General features: G+C 40.5%; 1 protein-coding gene across 3 annotated transcripts in view; it reads right to left on the bottom strand.

Annotated features, from left to right (window-relative positions):
- Positions 1-1,128: 1,128 nt before the first annotated feature.
- LOC139388479 (sodium/potassium/calcium exchanger 3-like) overlaps positions 1,129-20,805 on the bottom strand; it is a 32,911-nt gene continuing 13,234 nt past the window's right edge. Inside the window, exons 3-18 of one of the 3 annotated variants that reach the window (XM_071135164.1) lie at positions 20,708-20,784; positions 20,378-20,452; positions 19,650-19,734; positions 19,216-19,319; positions 18,933-19,007; positions 18,729-18,754; positions 9,113-9,166; positions 8,866-9,008; positions 8,515-8,681; positions 8,162-8,405; positions 6,843-7,009; positions 6,608-6,722; positions 6,348-6,460; positions 6,201-6,266; positions 5,484-5,522; positions 4,180-4,308 (exon numbers count right to left, since the gene is read on the bottom strand). In XM_071135164.1, the coding sequence (XP_070991265.1) occupies positions 5,514-5,522; positions 6,201-6,266; positions 6,348-6,460; positions 6,608-6,722; positions 6,843-7,009; positions 8,162-8,405; positions 8,515-8,681; positions 8,866-9,008; positions 9,113-9,166; positions 18,729-18,754; positions 18,933-19,007; positions 19,216-19,319; positions 19,650-19,734; positions 20,378-20,452; positions 20,708-20,784 (1,520 nt within the window). In that variant the 3' untranslated portion in view covers positions 4,180-4,308; positions 5,484-5,513. Of the gene's footprint in view, positions 4,309-5,483; positions 5,523-5,671; positions 5,762-6,200; positions 6,267-6,347; positions 6,461-6,607; positions 6,723-6,842; positions 7,010-8,161; positions 8,406-8,514; positions 8,682-8,865; positions 9,009-9,112; positions 9,167-18,728; positions 18,755-18,932; positions 19,008-19,215; positions 19,320-19,649; positions 19,735-20,377; positions 20,453-20,707; positions 20,785-20,805 lie in introns of those variants that run through there. The other 2 variants (XM_071135163.1, XM_071135165.1) reach the window with 2 other exon arrangements.

The raw sequence follows: 20,805 nt of genomic DNA, 5'->3' as shown, positions 1-20,805 counted from the left end.
TTTGAGGGTGGCTGTTGTTGATGTGTGCAGAGGGTCCCTGGTTCGAGCCCAGGTAGGGTGAGGAGAGGGATGGAAGCTATACTATTACATTGGTACCGTGACCCGGATCACTGGTTGCTCCTGTTGCTGCAGAAAAGGAGGAGGTCAAAAGGGGGGCGAGGAGAGGGACGGAAGCTATACTGTTACATCTACATAGTTCTGTTCTCACTAATTCACACGCATGCGCACACACACACAGTCTTTCCACATGTCTGTATTTCAGAATTTCAAATCTGAACCCTAGATCATCTTTCAATTAATATTTTAGCTGTACTTGTTTTCTGCCGTGTGATTTGCAACACAATATTCACACAGTTGTATATTGTTGTGAGCTCAGAGTGCTGGCGCAGTGGGAATGGATTGGCTGTTATGTTTAACATCCACAATTAGGGCTGGTACAATGACAAGAATGAAATTACTTTTACAACCCTTTCATCTGCTGTGTTTGGTGCCTGACAGCACCAGGAACAATGTATCATATTGGATGATGCCATGTCACATTGGATATGTTGTAAAAATGATCTGTTGTTATAACTGGGAAAACTTAATTACCTTGTTATTTTCAATTTACCAGCCTCTCATCTGTGGATCCAAATGAAGATAAGGAAATGGGGGTTTCAGTCCCCAATATGTTCATCATTAGGACTCCGATGGGAAACGTGTGTGTGCGTACGTACTTGCAGCATGTATGCATGTACTGTATATGAGTGGATGGCAGTGTGTGCAGCATATGGTAAGCAGAGATGGGTTTCTGTCTGCATGGCTCCCTCTGGACTCGTATCAGAAGGATGTATTTGCTTTGAGAGACTAACAGGCTAGTAACAGCTTACTGCAGCTCCTCAGGGGTTAATGAGTAAACGACAGGTCTGGAATCAGTGAAAGGTAGAGGTAGACACTGGGTCTGTTTCCCCTGTTGTCTTCCCACTGGGCACACCCTGGTTGAATCAACGTTGTTTCCACGTCATTTCAATGAAATTATGTCGAACCAACGTGGAATAGACATTGATTTCCTGTCTGTGCCCAGTGGGCCCCACCCATCACTTCTCAGAGCTTAACAGTTGTACAGTGACTTAAGGAGAGAGACATGGATTGTTATTGCACAGATTTTATTTATTGCACTCAACAACATACAAAAGTTCTCAATGATCAGAGATCATGTCTAAAGTAACGAATCTCAGTGCTGGAATTTCTGGCGGCTCCAACCTAACAGAATAAAACATTGAGGAACAACACACTTCAAACACAGATCTTCCATGTGAGAACTAAATCAGGGTTTTATTTGGTGCTCTGACCTGAACTGCTAACAGAGGCAGGATTTATGACTGGTTGGTTGGTAGTGGGGACTCCTTGGTGGTCTTCCTATCTCAGTAGGTACTTAATAAAGGACTACCCTGGACATAAGACAGGTGACTAAACCTGGGATACTTAGCAGCACCAGCAACCAGCCTGTACAACTCAACAGTCTCTACTCCTCTAAATCAAAGAGCAGAACTATACCGAACAAAAATATAAACGCAACATCTTAAGTGTTGGTCCCATGTTTCATGAGCTGAAATAAAAGATCCCAGAAATGTTCCATAAGCACAAAAAGCGTATTTCTCTCAAATTTTGTAAACAAATTTGATTACATCCCAATTAGTGAGCATTTCTGCTTTGCGAAGAGAATCCATCCACCTAACACCTATCAAGAAGCTGATTAAACAGCATGCTCATTACACACGTGCACCTTGTGCTGAGGACAATAAAAGGCCACTCTAAAATGTGCAGTTTTGTCACACAACACAATGCCACAGATGCAATTGGCATGCTGACTGCAGGAATGTCCACCAGAGCATTTAATGTTAATTTCTCTACCATATGCCACCTCCATCGTTGTTTTAGAGAATTTGGCAGTACATCCAACCGGCCTCACAACCGCAGACCACGTGTAACCATGCCAGCCCAGGACCTCCACATCTGGCTTCTTCACCTGTAGGATGGTCTGAGACCAGCCACCTGGACAGCTGATGAAACTGAGGAGTACTCCTGTCTGTAATAAAGCTCTTTTGTGGGGAAAAGCGTATACTGATTGGCTGGGCCTTGCTCCTCAGTAGGTGGGCCAGACTCCCAAGTGGTTGGGCCTATGCCCTCCCAGGCCCACCCATGGCTGTGCCCCTGCCCAGTCATGTGAAATCCATTGATTAGGGCCTAATGAATTTATTTCAATTTCCTTATATAAACTGTAACTCAGTACATTCTTTGAAATGGTTGCATGTTGCATTTATGTTTTCGTTCAGTGCAATAGTTCGATCACATAAAGAATGTATTCTGCAATCCTTTCATTTGGCAAAAAGTTTGAGTCATTTGATCTGATCTGAAATCCAAATTATTTCAGGAAATCATATTCACGCTGTAAATAAATACCTATACGTTTTTGAGAATATACTATTTTGCAGAGCAAACCATTAAGTATTGTAATCACAAGCGCTTGACAAAAGAAATATATGAAATCTCTTGGAAATAATAAATAAAGATACTAAATCAAGGAGATTCAGTGCTAAAAAGGATCTTAGCTGGCTTAAAGTGGGTTAGAAAGTGATACAATTCAATATAACCTTATTCTCCTTTCATCAGATATAGGTGGACTGTGCTGATCTGAAGTGTCAGTCTTATTTAGTATCACTTTACAAAGTGACAAAAATATACTTCATTTTTCAGTTACAGCATATGATATTCTCACAAATATCACGGGAAGAATATATTATTTAGTGCTTATATCAAAAACACCACAAATCTAGTCTGTTTGACATACATTTTTTGTAAAACTATGTAAAATATTTAGTAAACATTTAGAAACAGTAAAAAGTATGGTCTTGTAGACCTAATAATCATTGTACAGTAATACAAACACTGATCGTCCCTAAACGTAGTGAACTATTACAACAGACCCGTACGCATGATATCAAAGGTTGTGACACCCATAGAAACATGTCGTCAATAGTAATTACACTTCTAAAAATGATAAAATCATACATTTCACGTTAGCCTATTATTTACTTAGTTTGTAACAGTACATGTTATGAGGCAAAACGTGATTAATGAATCCTCTTTGTAGGAACTCGGTCAGTCACTTTACAAATTCTAGTCACATAATCTGCATCTCTTACGAATACTTCTTCTATTGTACATCTATGACACGTTAAACAACGTCCATTTTTCTTATTGCTTCGCTCATAGTAACTTACTGACAGTTCTATGCTCCACTGTACTCCAGCACTGCTACACATTTGCACAAATGTACACACTGTATCACCACACAACAAGGTCATGTCAGCTAGGGCATACATTGAAAACAAACACGGTTGTTCCAAACGGACGGTCAAGAAACGAGGATTAGTCTACTGTATTATTTTTCCATTGGTCACTGCTGAACATTAGGTGTTGCTACGTATTAAAACACCAAACTTCGGAAGAAAAAGGTTTGTGCTATAGAAAAGACTGCTGTGTGTGTGTGTGTGTGTGTGTGTGTGTGTGTGTGTGTGTGTGTGTGTGTGTGTGTGTGTGTGTGTGTGTGTGTGTGTGTGTGTGTGTGTGTGTGTGTGTGTGTGTGTGTGTGTGTGTGTAGGTTCTTCTATCCTTGAGGGGACCTTAAAATCCCCAAGAGTCACCACAAGTGAAACAAGGAAAATTGTCCCTCGTTTAGGATTTATGTTTAGGGTTACAATTAAGGTTGGAATTAGGGTAAGGGGTTGGTGGTTTATGGTTAGGAGTTAGGGAAAATAGTGTTTTGAATGGAAATGTATTTTAGGTCCCCACAAGGATAGAAGAACACAACGTGTGAGTGTGAGTGAGTGAGTGAGTGAGTGAGTGTGAGAGACTGACTGACTAACTATCCGGAAATCCCCACAAGGAAAATTCTCCCTTGTGGACATAGGCTATTTAGGGTTAGGGAAAATTGTAGGTCCCCACAAGGATAGTAAAACGTGTGTGTGTATTTGTGTACAATGTCACCCAAGGATATCCTGTTTGTGGAACATCACATGTTAACTCTAGCACGATGTAGCTGAGGCTGGGTTTTTTTGGCTTTAGGACAGAGTATGTCAGGGAGACAGAGGACTCCTGGACGTGGCAGCTGACAGGAAGGCAAATCAAGGTTGACCTTCGACCCCAGCGTCAGCCTCACATCTGCCCAAAGAAGATGGAGCAGAGCAGGAAGATGGCATAGAGTAATATCAGCCCCAGGCCCAGACGGCGGTCCAGCTTCCAGTGGTTCAGATGGACACTCATGACCTGGGAGGTAAGAAGGGAAGAGGGGGAGGTGAAGAGAGAACAGGGGATGGGCAGATGGAGAGGGGTTTAATGGAAATGGGAAAGAAAAGTTGCATGAGGTAAAGAAAGGAATAGCTTGGCTATGACTGGGTGATTGCGTAATAGATGGAGCCACACAATGAACTTGTCTAGCATCGGTATGGTGATACTGATGGTTTGTTTAAATAGCAGGTTAGGAGAACTAATGTGGCAGGTTAGGAGAACTAATGTGGCAGGTTTGGATAACTAACATGGTAGGTTAGAACTAACGTGGCAGGTTAGGAGAACTAACGTGGTTGGTTAGGATAACTAATGTGACAGGTTAGGAGAACTAACGTGGCAGGTTAGGAGAACTAATGTGGCAGGTTAGGAGAACTAATGTGGCAGGTTAGGATAACTAATGTGGCAGGTTAGGATAACTAATGTGGCAGGTTACGACTAACATGGCAGGTTAGGAGAACTAATGTGGCAGGTTAGGATAACTAATGTGGCAGGTTACGACTAACATGGCAGGTTAGGAGAACTAATGTGGCAGGTTAGGAGAACTAATGTGGCAGGTTAGGAGAACTAATGTGGCAGGTTAGGAGAACTAATGTGACAGGTTAGGAGAACTAACGTGGCAGGTTAGGAGAACTAATGTGGCAGGTTAGGAGAACTAATGTGACAGGTTAGGAGAACTAATGTGACAGGTTAGGAGAACTAATGTGGCAGGTTACGACTAACATGGCAGGTTAGGATAACTAATGTGGCAGGTTAGGAGAACTAATGTGGCAGGTTAGGAGAACTAATGTGACAGGTTAGGAGAACTAATGTGGCAGGTTAGGAGAACTAATGTGGCAGGTTAGGAGAACTAATGTGGCAGGTTAGGAGAACTAATGTGGCAGGTTAGGAGAACTAATGTGGCAGGTTACGACTAACATGGCAGGTTAGGAGAACTAATGTGGCAGGTTAGCAGAACTAATGTGACAGGTTAGGAGAACTAACTTGGTAGGTTAGGAGAACAAACGTGGCAGGTTAGGAGAACTAATGTGGCAGGTTTGGATAACTAACATGGTAGGTTAGAACTAATGTGGCAGGTTAGGAGAACTAACTTGGTAGGTTAGGAGAACAAATGTGGCAGGTTAGGAGAACTAATGTGTCAGGTTAGGAGAACTAACTTGGTAGTTTAGGAGAACAAACGTGGCAGGTTAGGAGAACTAATGTGGCAGGTTTGGATAACTAACATGGTAGGTTAGAACTAACGTGGCAGGTTAGGAGAACTAACGTGGTAGGTTAGGAGAACAAACGTGGCAGGTTAGGAGAACTAATGTGTCAGGTTAGGAGAACTAACTTGGTAGTTTAGGAGAACAAACGTGGCAGGTTAGGAGAACTAATGTGGCAGGTTAGGAGAACTAACTTGGTAGTTTAGGAGAACAAACGTGGCAGGTTAGGAGAACTAATGTGGCAGGTTAGGTGATGGAGGTATAGGTAAGGAAAAGGGTTATAGTTAGGCTTAGCTAAAAAATGCTACAGTTGTCAACAACTTTAATCCCGACAACTAGTTGGAGCTGTGGTAGCCACAATGGTACAAACCATCAGTTTCATAACACCGGAACCACACCCTGCTCCAGAAAGACTGTACTATACTCTGTCTTGTCTGCCGGCATCCTGCTTGTGGTCCATAACAAATATCTTGTAAAAACCTTAAATACCAGTAAAACTATGATCATACTGTGTTTGTGGTGTGTAAGAAAAGACTTGTAAAAAGTGAAACACCAATAGAATTGTGATACGCGTGTGGCATATGGCCTGTTATGTGGTTAAATGATGCTAAGAACCAGATGTCTAGTGAAACAGTAACTGATGGTGACAGGAACGCATGCACACACACTTACTGTGAGGAAGACAGAGGCCAGCAGCAGGACGACAGAATACACCAGGCCCTTGTTATTGATGTAAACCTGTGAGGAAGAGGAGGATGAGAGGGGTCAGATGTCGATGATTGTTAAATGTCCATAGAGAGAGAGGTTTAATGAACCCACCAATGATCCGTTGTCCACCACCAGAGTGCGCAGAGCCCAGGGAAAACCCAGCCCCAACAGGATGTCAAAGATATTACTGCCAATGGAGTTAGACACCGCCATGTCCCCCATACCTGAGGGGGGGGGGGGGGGGGGGTAAAGGGGGGGGGGGGGGGGGGTAAAGTCAAACTAAAGCAGTCTACACTACACCACCAGGACGTCAAGGGGCTGGTCAGGAATCTGAAGATGAGAGGAAGTTGAAAAGAGAGGATGACGGGTACCTTGCCGAGCTACAATGAGGCTGGCCATGCAGTCTGGCACACTGGTGCCCGCTGCCAGGAAGGTGATTCCCATGATGTAGTCTGGGATGTCTAGTGTGTAGCTGATGATGGTGACCTGGTGGGCACACACAGCTAGATCAGAGACAGAGACACCACACACACTCACCCTTTCAATATTATCCTACAACTCCTGGAACATCCAATATGGCCTTACGGCTCTGCTGTGGGTCCTTACCATCCACACCATGAGGTAAGAGAAGATGGCTATCCACAGGGTGGAGGCCACGAAGGTGACCATGAACCAGCGGTGCCAGCGTGGGTACACACAGTTAGGCACAGTGCAGTACAGCAGCAGGCCCAGGGGCCACGAGATCAGCCACTTGACCCGCGCACAGCAACCCCCTGCCATACACACATGAACAACAATATACTGTCGGTCACAGACCAGAACATACCAGAGCCGACACCCACTTTGTTTTCCTCAAATGCAATTTCAGCGAACGTCAGGGAAATTGTCCGTAGCCCTTTACACTCGTACCCGTATACAGGTTGAAAATTGCAGATTTGGGCACTAATAAGCGCTAAAATTGGAAAGCAGTGACTGTACAGTAACTTGTTATACATGATGTCAGAGGTCTGGCTCTGTGCTTCACAGCTCTGTGTTGGTTTTGACTGACAGCTGTTCTGAACTTGAGCACCGCGCACGACAAGAAGTGGCTCCCATCCCTTCCGCTAATTGGGCAACTTTTACACATTTTTTGTTGTCTAAGTGAGGGAAATGCTGTATATTAAGATGACTCAATGTACTTTGAGAGATGAGGCATTGAGGATTACAATAAATTCCGCGTTGATGCCAGAAAAGCAATCCAAACACCTGTGAGTCCAAATGTGTACTTTTTCAATAAATGTGTACTTTTTCAATAAATGTGCACATTTTCAAATCCTAAAACTCATGTCAAATACCGTGTCAACGTTTATGATCACTATGTTTGATGTTACAAGATGACACGGCGTCATACCCGTGGTTTTTCTGAACAGTATGTTGAAGGAAATGTACCGTTGCACACGCACCTGACTGCACTCATGACTCCTCTCTATGAGCACCAAAATTACCATCTGTTTTGTTAGGCCTTGTAAAAGCCTAACACAAGCCTAACAAGATCATATTTCATAACTAAGTCATGTTGTCAATAGAACATGCTTTCAAATCATGCCCACCTGACCCAGGTTGCGATTTATAATGGATGGTTTTTGGATTGCGTAAAACAACAACCGTAATTGTGTGATGGCGGGGATGCAGGGTTGTGTTCCAAATTCAACTACTACAAGTGTGCTTGCTCTAGTTTCTCACAGCTAGGAAAGCTAAAAAAAAAAAGCACCTTATAGTCATAGTGCATTGAAATTGCGTTGGAACTGTGCACACTTTGGAGAGGCGAGTGGCCACTTAGAGATACTTCAAACCCTTGTAATTGGTTTTGTCTTACGTTGCACCTACCCCACATTTTATAATGTTACTGAATGTATCCAGAGTATTTTCAGATTTTGTTATATCACCTGGCCAATGCAGAGGCCTGAATGGCCCATCATCATCATCCTCCTCTTCCTCAGCATGACAGCCCTCTGCTCCTGGCTTCTCCCCCCCTGCATCTCCTACCCTGGCCCCGTCAGGGGTCTGCTTCTCCACACTGCCCCCATTCTCCAGACCTCCAGAGCCCAACCCCTTCAGAGGGGTGCCCCCTGCCGCTGGGCTGGCCTCCCCGTCCAGTTGGCTGTTGGGACTCCTGATCAGCCTCTGTCTCTGTGTAAGAAAGCGAGAGAGAGTGTGAGAGAGAATGAGAGTGCACATTAGTTCTCCATAGTGGCTAATGTAGCCCCTTGTTGATGTTCCTCCAGTCTGAGTCCAATACCTCACTGATGAGCACACGGCCTGCCATGGTGAGCCTGGTGCGAGGGGAGAAGTGTGGGCTGATCATTATGCGCAGGCCGGCCTCGGAGAAGGACAGCTGGTGGGGGTTGAGGATCAGGAGCTCGTCCACCATCACCACCGGAGGAGACTCCTGACCCTGGGGTTGTCCTGCAAGGTGAGGGAGGGATGGGAAGAGGGGTAACACTTTACCTAAAGCCAACAGGCAGGTATAATGCCTTATGATGTTGTTATAATGCACTGTGAGACTTGCAATGTAACAACAAATCAATAACAGCCACAGCTTCTAACATTTAGACAGTGAGAGCTGAAAGGAGCTCCAATCCAGACAGACCTTTCCTGAGCAGCACCATGTTGGTGTTACAGGTGAGTCCGTCCTCTGCCATCTCCTCGTCTCTAAGTCCCTCACTGACAAGGCAGCACTGACCCGGGCCCCCAAACCGACGTTGCACACATCCCCTGATCTGGGAGTTGAACCTGAAACCACAAAACAGCTGTCATATGAGAAACAGCACAAGCAGACACTAGCTACATGCTCTGTGGATTGAGGACTCTTGTGAGAGGTGTTTCAGCATACTCACTTCATGATAAGAATGTAAACTCCATACATGGTCATTAGGAGCACGGCCTCCCACCTACAATCAGAGAAATACACGGCTCAACTACCACCTAAAACCAGTAAACAGCTCAATCAGAGAAATACACAGTTCAACTACCACCTAAAACCAGTAAACAGTTCAACTACCACTTAAAACCAGTAAACAGTTCAACTACCACCTAAAACCAGTAAACAGTTCAACTACCACCTAAAACCAGTAAACAGTTCAACTACCACCTAAAACCAGTAAACAGTTCAATCAGAGAAATACACAGTTCAACTACAACCTAAAACCAGTAAACAGTTCAACTACCACTTAAAACCAGTAAACAGTTCAACTACCACCTAAAACCAGTAAACAGTTCAACTACCACTTAAAACCAATAAACAGTTCAACTACCACTTAAAACCAGTAAACAGTTCAACTACCACTTAAAACCAATAAACAGTTCAACTACCACTTAAAACCAGTAAACAGTTCAACTACCACTTAAAACCAGTAAACAGTTCAACTACCACTTAAAACCAGTAAACAGTTCAACTACCACTTAAAACCAATAAACAGTTCAACTACCACTTAAAACCAGTAAACAGTTCAACTACCACTTAAAACCAGTAAACAGTTCAACTACCACTTAAAACCAGTAAACAGTTCAACTACCACTTAAAACCAATAAACAGTTCAACTACCACTTAAAACCAGTAAACAGTTCAACTACCACTTAAAACCAATAAACAGTTCAACTACCACTTAAAACCAGTAAACAGTTCAACTACCACTTAAAACCAATAAACAGTTCAACTACCACTTAAAACCAGTAAACAGTTCAACTACCACCTAAAACCAGTAAACAGTTCAACTACCACTTAAAACCAATAAACAGTTCAACTACCACTTAAAACCAGTAAACAGTTCAACTACCACCTAAAACCAGTAAACAACTACCACTTAAAACCAGTAAACAGTTCAATCAGAGAAATACACAGTTCAACTACCCCCTAAAACCAGTAAACAGTTCAACTATCACCTAAAACCAGTAAACAGTTCAACTACCACCTAAAACCAGTAAACAGTTCAACTACCACTTAAAACCAGTAAACAGTTCAATCAGAGAAATACACAGTTCAACTACCACCTAAAACCAGTAAACTGTTCAATCAGAGAAATACACAGTTCAACTACAACCTAAAACCAGTAAACAGTTCAACTACAACCTTAAACAAATAAACAGTTCAACTACCACTTAAAACCAGTAAACAGTTCAACTACCACTTAAAACCAGTAAACAGTTCAACTACCACCTAAAACCAGTAAACAGTTCAACTACCACCTAAAACCAGTAAACAGTTCAACTACAACCTTAAACCAATAAACAGTACAACTACCACTTAAAACCAGTAAACAGTTCAACTACCACTTAAAACCAGTAAACAGTTCAACTACCACTTAAAACCAGTAAACAGTTCAATCAGAGAAATACACAGTTCAACTACCCCCTAAAACCAGTAAACAGTTCAACTACCACCTAAAACCAATAAACAGTTCAACTACCACTTAAAACCAGTAAACAGTTCAATCAGAGAAATACACAGTTCAACTACCACCTAAAACCAGTAAACAGTTCAACTACCACCTAAAACCAGTAAACAGTTCAACTACCACTTAAAACCAGTAAACAGTTCAATCAGAGAAATACACAGTTCAACTACCACCTAAAACCAGTAAACAGCTCAATCAGAGAAATACACAGTTCAACTACAACCTAGAACCAGTAAACAGTTCAACTACCACTTAAAACCAGTAAACAGCTCAATCAGAGAAATACACAGTTCAACTACCACCTAAAACCAGTAAACAGCTCAATCAGAGAAATACACAGTTCAACTACCACCTAAAACCAGTAAACAGCTCAATCAGAGAAATACACAGTTCAACTACCACCTAAAACCAGTAAACAGTTCAACTACCCCCTAAAACCAGTAAACAGTTCAACTACCACCTAAAACCAGTAAACAGTTCAACTACCACTTAAAACCAGTAAACAGTTCAACTACCCCCTAAAACCAGTAAACAGTTAAACTACAACCTAAAACCAGTAAACAGCTCAATCAGAGAAATACACAGTTCAACTACCCCCTAAAACCAGTAAACAGTTAAACTACCACCTAAAACCAATAACCAGCTCAGAGAAATACACAGTTCAACTACCACTTAAAACCAGTAAACTGTTCAATCAGAGAAATACACAGTTCAACTACAACCTAAAACCAGTAAACAGTTCAACTACCACCTAAAACCAGTAAACAGCTCAATCAGAGAAATACACAGTTCAACTACCACCTAAAACCAGTAAACAGCTCAATCAGAGAAATACACAGTTCAACTACAACCTAAAACCAGTAAACAGTTCAACTACCACTTAAAACCAGTAAACAGTTCAACTACAACCTAAAACCAGTAAACAGTTCAACTACCACCTAAAACCAGTAAACAGTTCAACTACCACCTAAAACCAGTAAACAGTTCAACTACAACCTAAAATCAGTAAACAGTTCAACTACCACCTAAAACCAATAAACAGTTCAACTACCACCTAAAACCAATAAACAGTTCAACTACCACCTAAAACCAATAAACAGTTCAACTACCACCTAAAACCAGTAAACAGTTCAACTACAACCTAAAACCAGTAAACAGTTCAACTACAACCTAAAACCAGTAAACAGTTCAACTACCACCTCAAACCAGTAAACAGTTCAACTACAACCTAAAACCAGTAAACAGTTCAACTACCACTTAAAACCAGTAAACAGTTCAACTACCACCTAAAACCAGTAAACAGTTCAACTACCACCTAAAACCAATAAACAGCTCAGAGAAATACACAGTTCAACTACCACTTAAAACCAGTAAACTGTTCAATAAGAGAAATACACAGTTCAACTACCCCCTAAAACCAGTAAACAGTTCAACTACCCCCTAAAACCAGTAAACAGTTCAATCAGAGAAATACACAGTTCAACTACCACCTAAAACCAGTAAACAGCTCAATCAGAGAAATACACAGTTCAACTACAACCTAGAACCAGTAAACAGTTCAACTACCACTTAAAACCAGTAAACAGCTCAATCAGAGAAATACACAGTTCAACTACCACCTAAAACCAGTAAACAGCTCAATCAGAGAAATACACAGTTCAACTACAACCTAAAACCAGTAAACAGTTCAACTACCACCTAAAACCAATAAACAGTTCAACTACCACTTAAAACCAGTAAACAGTTCAATCAGAGAAATACACAGTTCAACTACCACCTAAAACCAGTAAACAGTTCAACTACCACCTAAAACCAGTAAACAGTTCAACTACCACTTAAAACCAGTAAACAGTTCAATCAGAGAAATACACAGTTCAACTACCACCTAAAACCAGTAAACAGCTCAATCAGAGAAATACACAGTTCAACTACAACCTAGAACCAGTAAACAGTTCAACTACCACTTAAAACCAGTAAACAGCTCAATCAGAGAAATACACAGTTCAACTACCACCTAAAACCAGTAAACAGCTCAATCAGAGAAATACACAGTTCAACTACCACCTAAAACCAGTAAACAGCTCAATCAGAGAAATACACAGTTCAACTACCACCTAAAACCAGTAAACAGTTCAACTACCCCCTAAAACCAGTAAACAGTTCAACTACCACCTAAAACCAGTAAACAGTTCAACTACCACTTAAAACCAGTAAACAGTTCAACTACCCCCTAAAACCAGTAAACAGTTAAACTACAACCTAAAACCAGTAAACAGCTCAATCAGAGAAATACACAGTTCAACTACCCCCTAAAACCAGTAAACAGTTAAACTACCACCTAAAACCAATAACCAGCTCAGAGAAATACACAGTTCAACTACCACTTAAAACCAGTAAACTGTTCAATCAGAGAAATACACAGTTCAACTACAACCTAAAACCAGTAAACAGTTCAACTACCACCTAAAACCAGTAAACAGCTCAATCAGAGAAATACACAGTTCAACTACCACCTAAAACCAGTAAACAGCTCAATCAGAGAAATACACAGTTCAACTACAACCTAAAACCAGTAAACAGTTCAACTACCACTTAAAACCAGTAAACAGTTCAACTACAACCTAAAACCAGTAAACAGTTCAACTACCACCTAAAACCAGTAAACAGTTCAACTACCACCTAAAACCAGTAAACAGTTCAACTACAACCTAAAATCAGTAAACAGTTCAACTACCACCTAAAACCAATAAACAGTTCAACTACCACCTAAAACCAATAAACAGTTCAACTACCACCTAAAACCAATAAACAGTTCAACTACCACCTAAAACCAGTAAACAGTTCAACTACAACCTAAAACCAGTAAACAGTTCAACTACAACCTAAAACCAGTAAACAGTTCAACTACCACCTCAAACCAGTAAACAGTTCAACTACAACCTAAAACCAGTAAACAGTTCAACTACCACTTAAAACCAGTAAACAGTTCAACTACCACCTAAAACCAGTAAACAGTTCAACTACCACCTAAAACCAATAAACAGCTCAGAGAAATACACAGTTCAACTACCACTTAAAACCAGTAAACTGTTCAATAAGAGAAATACACAGTTCAACTACCCCCTAAAACCAGTAAACAGTTCAACTACCCCCTAAAACCAGTAAACAGTTCAATCAGAGAAATACACAGTTCAACTACCACCTAAAACCAGTAAACAGCTCAATCAGAGAAATACACAGTTCAACTACAACCTAGAACCAGTAAACAGTTCAACTACCACTTAAAACCGGTAAACAGCTCAATCAGAGAAATACACAGTTCAACTACCACCTAAAACCAGTAAACAGCTCAATCAGAGAAATACACAGTTCAACTACCACCTAAAACCAGTAAACAGCTCAATCAGAGAAATACACAGTTCAACTACCACCTAAAACCAGTAAACAGTTCAACTACCACCTAAAACCAGTAAACAGTTCAACTACCACTTAAAACCAGTAAACAGTTCAACTACCCCCTAAAACCAGTAAACAGTTAAACTACAACCTAAAACCAGTAAACAGCTCAATCAGAGAAATACACAGTTCAACTACCCCCTAAAACCAGTAAACAGTTAAACTACCACCTAAAACCAATAACCAGCTCAGAGAAATACACAGTTCAACTACCACTTAAAACCAGTAAACTGTTCAATCAGAGAAATACACAGTTCAACTACAACCTAAAACCAGTAAACAGTTCAACTACCACCTAAAACCAGTAAACAGCTCAATCAGAGAAATACACAGTTCAACTACCACCTAAAACCAGTAAACAGCTCAATCAGAGAAATACACAGTTCAACTACAACCTAAAACCAGTAAACAGTTCAACTACCACTTAAAACCAGTAAACAGTTCAACTACAACCTAAAACCAGTAAACAGTTCAACTACCACCTAAAACCAGTAAACAGTTCAACTACCACCTAAAACCAGTAAACAGTTCAACTACAACCTAAAATCAGTAAACAGTTCAACTACCACCTAAAACCAATAAACAGTTCAACTACCACCTAAAACCAATAAACAGTTCAACTACCACCTAAAACCAATAAACAGTTCAACTACCACCTAAAACCAGTAAACAGTTCAACTACAACCTAAAACCAGTAAACAGTTCAACTACAACCTAAAACCAGTAAACAGTTCAACTACCACCTCAAACCAGTAAACAGTTCAACTACAACCTAAAACCAGTAAACAGTTCAACTACCACTTAAAACCAGTAAACAGTTCAACTACCACCTAAAACCAGTAAACAGTTCAACTACCACCTAAAACCAATAAACAGCTCAGAGAAATACACAGTTCAACTACCACTTAAAACCAGTAAACTGTTCAATAAGAGAAATACACAGTTCAACTACCCCCTAAAACCAGTAAACAGTTCAACTACCCCCTAAAACCAGTAAACAGTTCAATCAGAGAAATACACAGTTCAACTACCACCTAAAACCAGTAAACAGCTCAATCAGAGAAATACACAGTTCAACTACAACCTAGAACCAGTAAACAGTTCAACTACCACTTAAAACCGGTAAACAGCTCAATCAGAGAAATACACAGTTCAACTACCACCTAAAACCAGTAAACAGCTCAATCAGAGAAATACACAGTTCAACTACCACCTAAAACCAGTAAACAGCTCAATCAGAGAAATACACAGTTCAACTACCACCTAAAACCAGTAAACAGTTCAACTACCACCTAAAACCAGTAAACAGTTCAACTACCACCTAAAACCAGTAAACAGTTCAACTACCACCTAAAACCAGTAAACAGTTCAACTACCACTTAAAACCAGTAAACAGTTCAACTACCCCCTAAAACCAGTAAACAGTTAAACTACAACCTAAAACCAGTAAACAGCTCAATCAGAGAAATACACAGTTCAACTAACCCCTAAAACCAGTAAACAGTTAAACTACCACCTAAAACCAATAAACAGCTCAGAGAAATACACAGTTCAACTAACACTTAAAACCAGTAAACTGTTCAATCAGAGAAATACACAGTTCAACTACAACCTAAAACCAGTAAACAGTTCAACTACCACCTAAAACCAGTAAACAGCTCAATCAGAGAAATACACAGTTCAACTACCACCTAAAACCAGTAAACAGCTCAATCAGAGAAATACACAGTTCAACTACAACCTAAAACCAGTAAACAGTTCAACTACCACCTAAAACCAGTAAACAGTTCAACTACAACCTAAAACCAGTAAACAGTTCAACTACCACCTAAAACCAGTAAACAGTTCAACTACCACCTAAAACCAGTAAACAGTTCAACTACAACCTAAAACCAGTAAACAGTTCAACTACCACCTAAAACCAATAAACAGTTCAACTACCACCTAAAACCAGTAAACAGTTCAACTACAACCTAAAACCAGTAAACAGTTCAACTACAACCTAAAACCAGTAAACAGTTCAACTACCACCTAAAACCAGTAAACAGTTCAACTACAACCTAAAACCAGTAAACAGTTCAACTACCACTTAAAACCAGTAAACAGTTCAACTACCACCTAAAACCAGTAAACAGTTCAACTACCACCTAAAACCAATAAACAGCTCAGAGAAATACACAGTTCAACTACCACTTAAAACCAGTCAACTGTTCAATCAGAGAAATACACAGTTCAACTACAACCTAAAACCAGTAAACAGTTCAACTACCACCTAAAACCAGTAAACAGCTCAATCAGAGAAATACACAGTTCAACTACCACCTAAAACCAGTAAACAGCTCAATCAGAGAAATACACAGTTCAACTACAACCTAAAACCAGTAAACAGTTCAACTACCACTTAAAACCAGTAAACAGTTCAACTACAACCTAAAACCAGTAAACAGTTCAACTACCACCTAAAACCAGTAAACAGTTCAACTAACACCTAAAACCAGTAAACAGTTCAACTACAACCTAAAACCAGTAAACAGTTCAACTACCACCTAAAACCAATAAACAGTTCAACTACCACCTAAAACCAGTAAACAGTTCAACTACAACCTAAAACCAGTAAACAGTTCAACTACCACGTAAAACCAGTAAACAGTTCAACTACAACCTAAAACCAGTAAACAGTTCAACTACCACTTAAAACCAGTAAACAGTTCAACTACCACCTAAAACCAGTAAACAGTTCAACTACCACTTAAAACCAGTAAACAGTTAAACTACAACCTAAAACCAGTAAACAGCTCAATCAGAGAAATACACAGTTCAACTACCCCCTAAAACCAGTAAACAGTTCAACTACCACCTAAAACCAATAAACAGCTCAGAGAAATAACAGTTCAACTACCACTTAAAACCAGTAAACTGTTCAATCAGAGAAATACACAGTTCAACTACAACCTAAAACCAGTAAACAGCTCAATCAGAGAAATACACAGTTCAACTACCACTTAAAACCAGTAAACTGTTCAATCAGAGAAATACACAGTTCAACTACCACCTAAAACCAGTAAACAGTTCAACTACAACCTAAAACCAGTAAACTGTTCAATCAGAGAAATACACAGTTCAACTACAACCTAAAACCAGTAAACTGTTCAATCAGAGAAATACACAGTTCAACTACCACCTAAAACCAGTAAACAGTTCAACTACAACCTAAAACCAGTAAACAGCTCAATCAGAGAAATACACAGTTCAACTACAACCTAAAACCAGTAAACAGTTCAACTACCACTTAAAACCAGTAAACAGTTCAACTACCACCTAAAACCAGTAAACAGTTCAACTACCACCTAAAACCAGTAAACAGTTCAACTGCCACTTAAAACCAGTAAACAGTTAAACTACAACCTAAAACCAGTAAACAGCTCAATCAGAGAAATACACAGTTCAACTACCCCCTAAAACCAATAAACAGCTCAGAGAAATACACAGTTCAACTACCACTTAAAACCAGTAAACAGTTCAACTACAACCTAAAACCAGTAAACTGTTCAATCAGAGAAATACACAGTTCAACTACAACCTAAAACCAGTAAACAGTTCAACTACAACCTAAAACCAGTAAACTGTTCAATCAGAGAAATACACAGTTCAACTACAACCTAAAACCAGTAAACTGTTCAATCAGAGAAATACACAGTTCAACTACCACCTAAAACCAGTAAACAGTTCAACTACAACCTAAAACCAGTAAACAGCTCAATCAGAGAAATACACAGTTCAACTACAACCTAAAACCAGTAAACAGTCCAACTACCACCTAAAACCAGTAAACAGCTCAATCAGAGAAATACACAGTTCAACTACAACCTAAAACCAGTAAACAGTTCAACTACCACTTAAAACCAGTAAACAGTTCAACTACAACCTAAAACCAGTAAACAGTTCAACTACCACTTAAAACCAGTAAACAGTTCAACTACCACCTAAAACCAGTAAACAGTTCAACTACCACTTAAAACCAGTAAACAGTTCAACTACCCCCTAAAACCAGTAAACAGTTCAACTACCACCTAAAACCAATAAACAGTTCAACTACAACCTAAAACCAGTAAACAGTTCAACTACCACTTAAAACCAGTAAACAGTTCAACTACCACTTAAAACCAGTAAACAGTTCAACTACCACCTAAAACCAATAAACAGTTCAACTACCCCCTAAAATCAGTAAACAGTTCAATCAGAGAAATACACAGTTCAACTACAACCTAAAACCAGTAAACTGTTCAATCGTTCGAAATACACAGTTCAACAACCACCTAAAACCAGTAAACAGTTCAACTACAACCTAAAACCAGTAAACAGCTCAATCAGAGAAATACACAGTTCAACTACAACCTAAAACCAGTAAACAGTTCAACTACCACTTAAAACCAGTAAACAGTTCAACTACCACTTAAAACCAGTAAACAGTTCAACTACCACCTAAAACCAGTAAACAGCTCAACTACCACCTAAAACCTGCAAACTGCTATTTTACTATACTTTTACAATTCTGACGTGTAACATTGAGACCTTTGGCAGCATTAATCATGATAAAACTCACCAGACAACTTTTGCATCGTATATAACCTACAAAGAGAAAGTTAACACATTAAAATAGTCACAGCTGCATTTCATGCCATCATTTCACTATGTACAGGCAGATTATACAGCACTGTAATTGTAGAGCACAAGTAAGCTACTGATCTCTAAATGCATTTGATTGTGTGGTCTTAATTTCCCCTCCTCCCTCCCTTGTCTGGCTCACCAGGATGAGAGCCAGCACAGAGAAGATGTAGTAGGTGGAGTCCCTGAACAGAGACCACCACGTCAGAACCACCGTCTGCAGAGGGGGAGGAGCCACACAGAGAGAGATTCCACTAACAGACAACCAACACACAGCTAAATCAAGATGAAGTCCTCAGGTTCACTCAGCCAGTGCAAGTGTAGAATAATTTCTAAAATAAGTTTCCATGTATTTATGAGCTCTTCAGCCATAGCTAGCTACACTGTTAAGACCATAAGGTGTGTAGTCTTTGGCAGGTCTGTACCTGGCCCGCAAAGATGCCACAAACACCAATGATGATCAGGATGTTGAAGACCGCTGAGCCCACGATGGTGCCGACCCCCACGTCTCCTTTAGTGATGAACACACCTGAGATGAAAAGAGAGGTGTGGGAGGGGCTGTAGGTGACAATTACATTTTAGTGGATGAAACCAACGGTTATCTCAATGTGTTCTATACGTTGATGTAGAATGAAAGACTATTCATATTGACTCTGCTGACATCATATGGATATGTGTGGCATTACATGATACACAAACATGTTCATTTGGATGGTTTGAAGATCCATGGCAAGATGGTGAAAGTTATGGGCCATTTGTATCAGTCAGTGTTGGGCATAATGTATAGTGTTCATTGACACAATATTGGCCACTGATATCAGGAAATATGAGGTGAAATACAGAGTGATTAAGAACTGACCAATGAGAGAGGTGAAGAGCTCTGGTGCTGAGCTTCCTGCAGCCATGAAGGTTGCCCCTGCCACATCCTCACTGAGCTGCAGGTTCTGACAGGGACAGAGACAAGGGGAACATTCTCACACAATCATAATACATGATCAAGAAGCACTATGTCTTTGTAGAAATACATGATAACATAAATCCTCTTCAGCCTGTCTTGCACAAAGTTTATATTTTAAATGTGTCAACTAAAAGTAGTAATAATGTAGTGATAAAAAGCAGCACATGGTGCCTCCTTCTTCCTGTATCCTGTACCTTCCTGTATCCTGTACCTCCCTGTATCCTGTACCTCCCTGTATCCTGTACCTCCCTGTATCCTGTACCTCCCTGTATCCTGTACCTCCCTGTATCCTGTACCTTCCTGTATCCTGTACCTTCCTGTATCCTGTACCTCCCTGTATCCTGTACCTCCCTGTATCCTGTACCTCCCTGTATCCTGTACCTTCCTGTATCCTGTACCTTCCTGTATCCTGTACCTTCCTGTATCCTGTACCTTCCTGTATCCTGTACCTCCCTGTATCCTGTACCTCCCTGTATCCTGTACCTCCCTGTATCCTGTACCTTCCTGTATCCTGTACCTCCCTGTATCCTGTACCTTCCTGTATTCTGTACCTTCCTGTATCCTGTACCTTCCTGTATCCTGTACCTTCCTGTATCCTGTACGTTAATTGGTGTTGTTGGTTTTCTCACCTCTGATATTTTCTCCAGGGAAGGGACAAAGTAGTCATCACAGACAATAGCAAGAGCATAGAACATGTAGATAGCCTAAAAGATACAGCGAGAGATGAAAATAGAGATACAATCTGTAAGGATGTGATAAGGAAGTGTTTAAGTTATTCAGTTCATTTAGGCAGGTGTACTTCACTATGATTGGCAGATAAATTATATTATGAAACATCTGAACAGATGGAATTGCACTAAGGGTGTGGCTGCAAAACTGCAGTATCGTGGTATCATGGTTGTTTTGTGAGGTGTGTTAAACAGGTGTGTTTTCTGCGTTGTGTGTTATGGGACACTCACACACAGCACATGTAACAGCACTGCTCCTCCTTTCAGCTCCTCCTTGGTGAAGATGTCTTCTGGAAACTCATGGATGGCTCAGGGAGAGAGAACAGTAC

The sequence above is a fragment of the Oncorhynchus clarkii genome, chromosome 29 (assembly GCF_045791955.1).
Source record: "Oncorhynchus clarkii lewisi isolate Uvic-CL-2024 chromosome 29, UVic_Ocla_1.0, whole genome shotgun sequence".
Taxonomy (NCBI): domain Eukaryota; kingdom Metazoa; phylum Chordata; class Actinopteri; order Salmoniformes; family Salmonidae; genus Oncorhynchus; species Oncorhynchus clarkii.
This window is presented reverse-complemented; position numbering and strand designations above follow the sequence as displayed.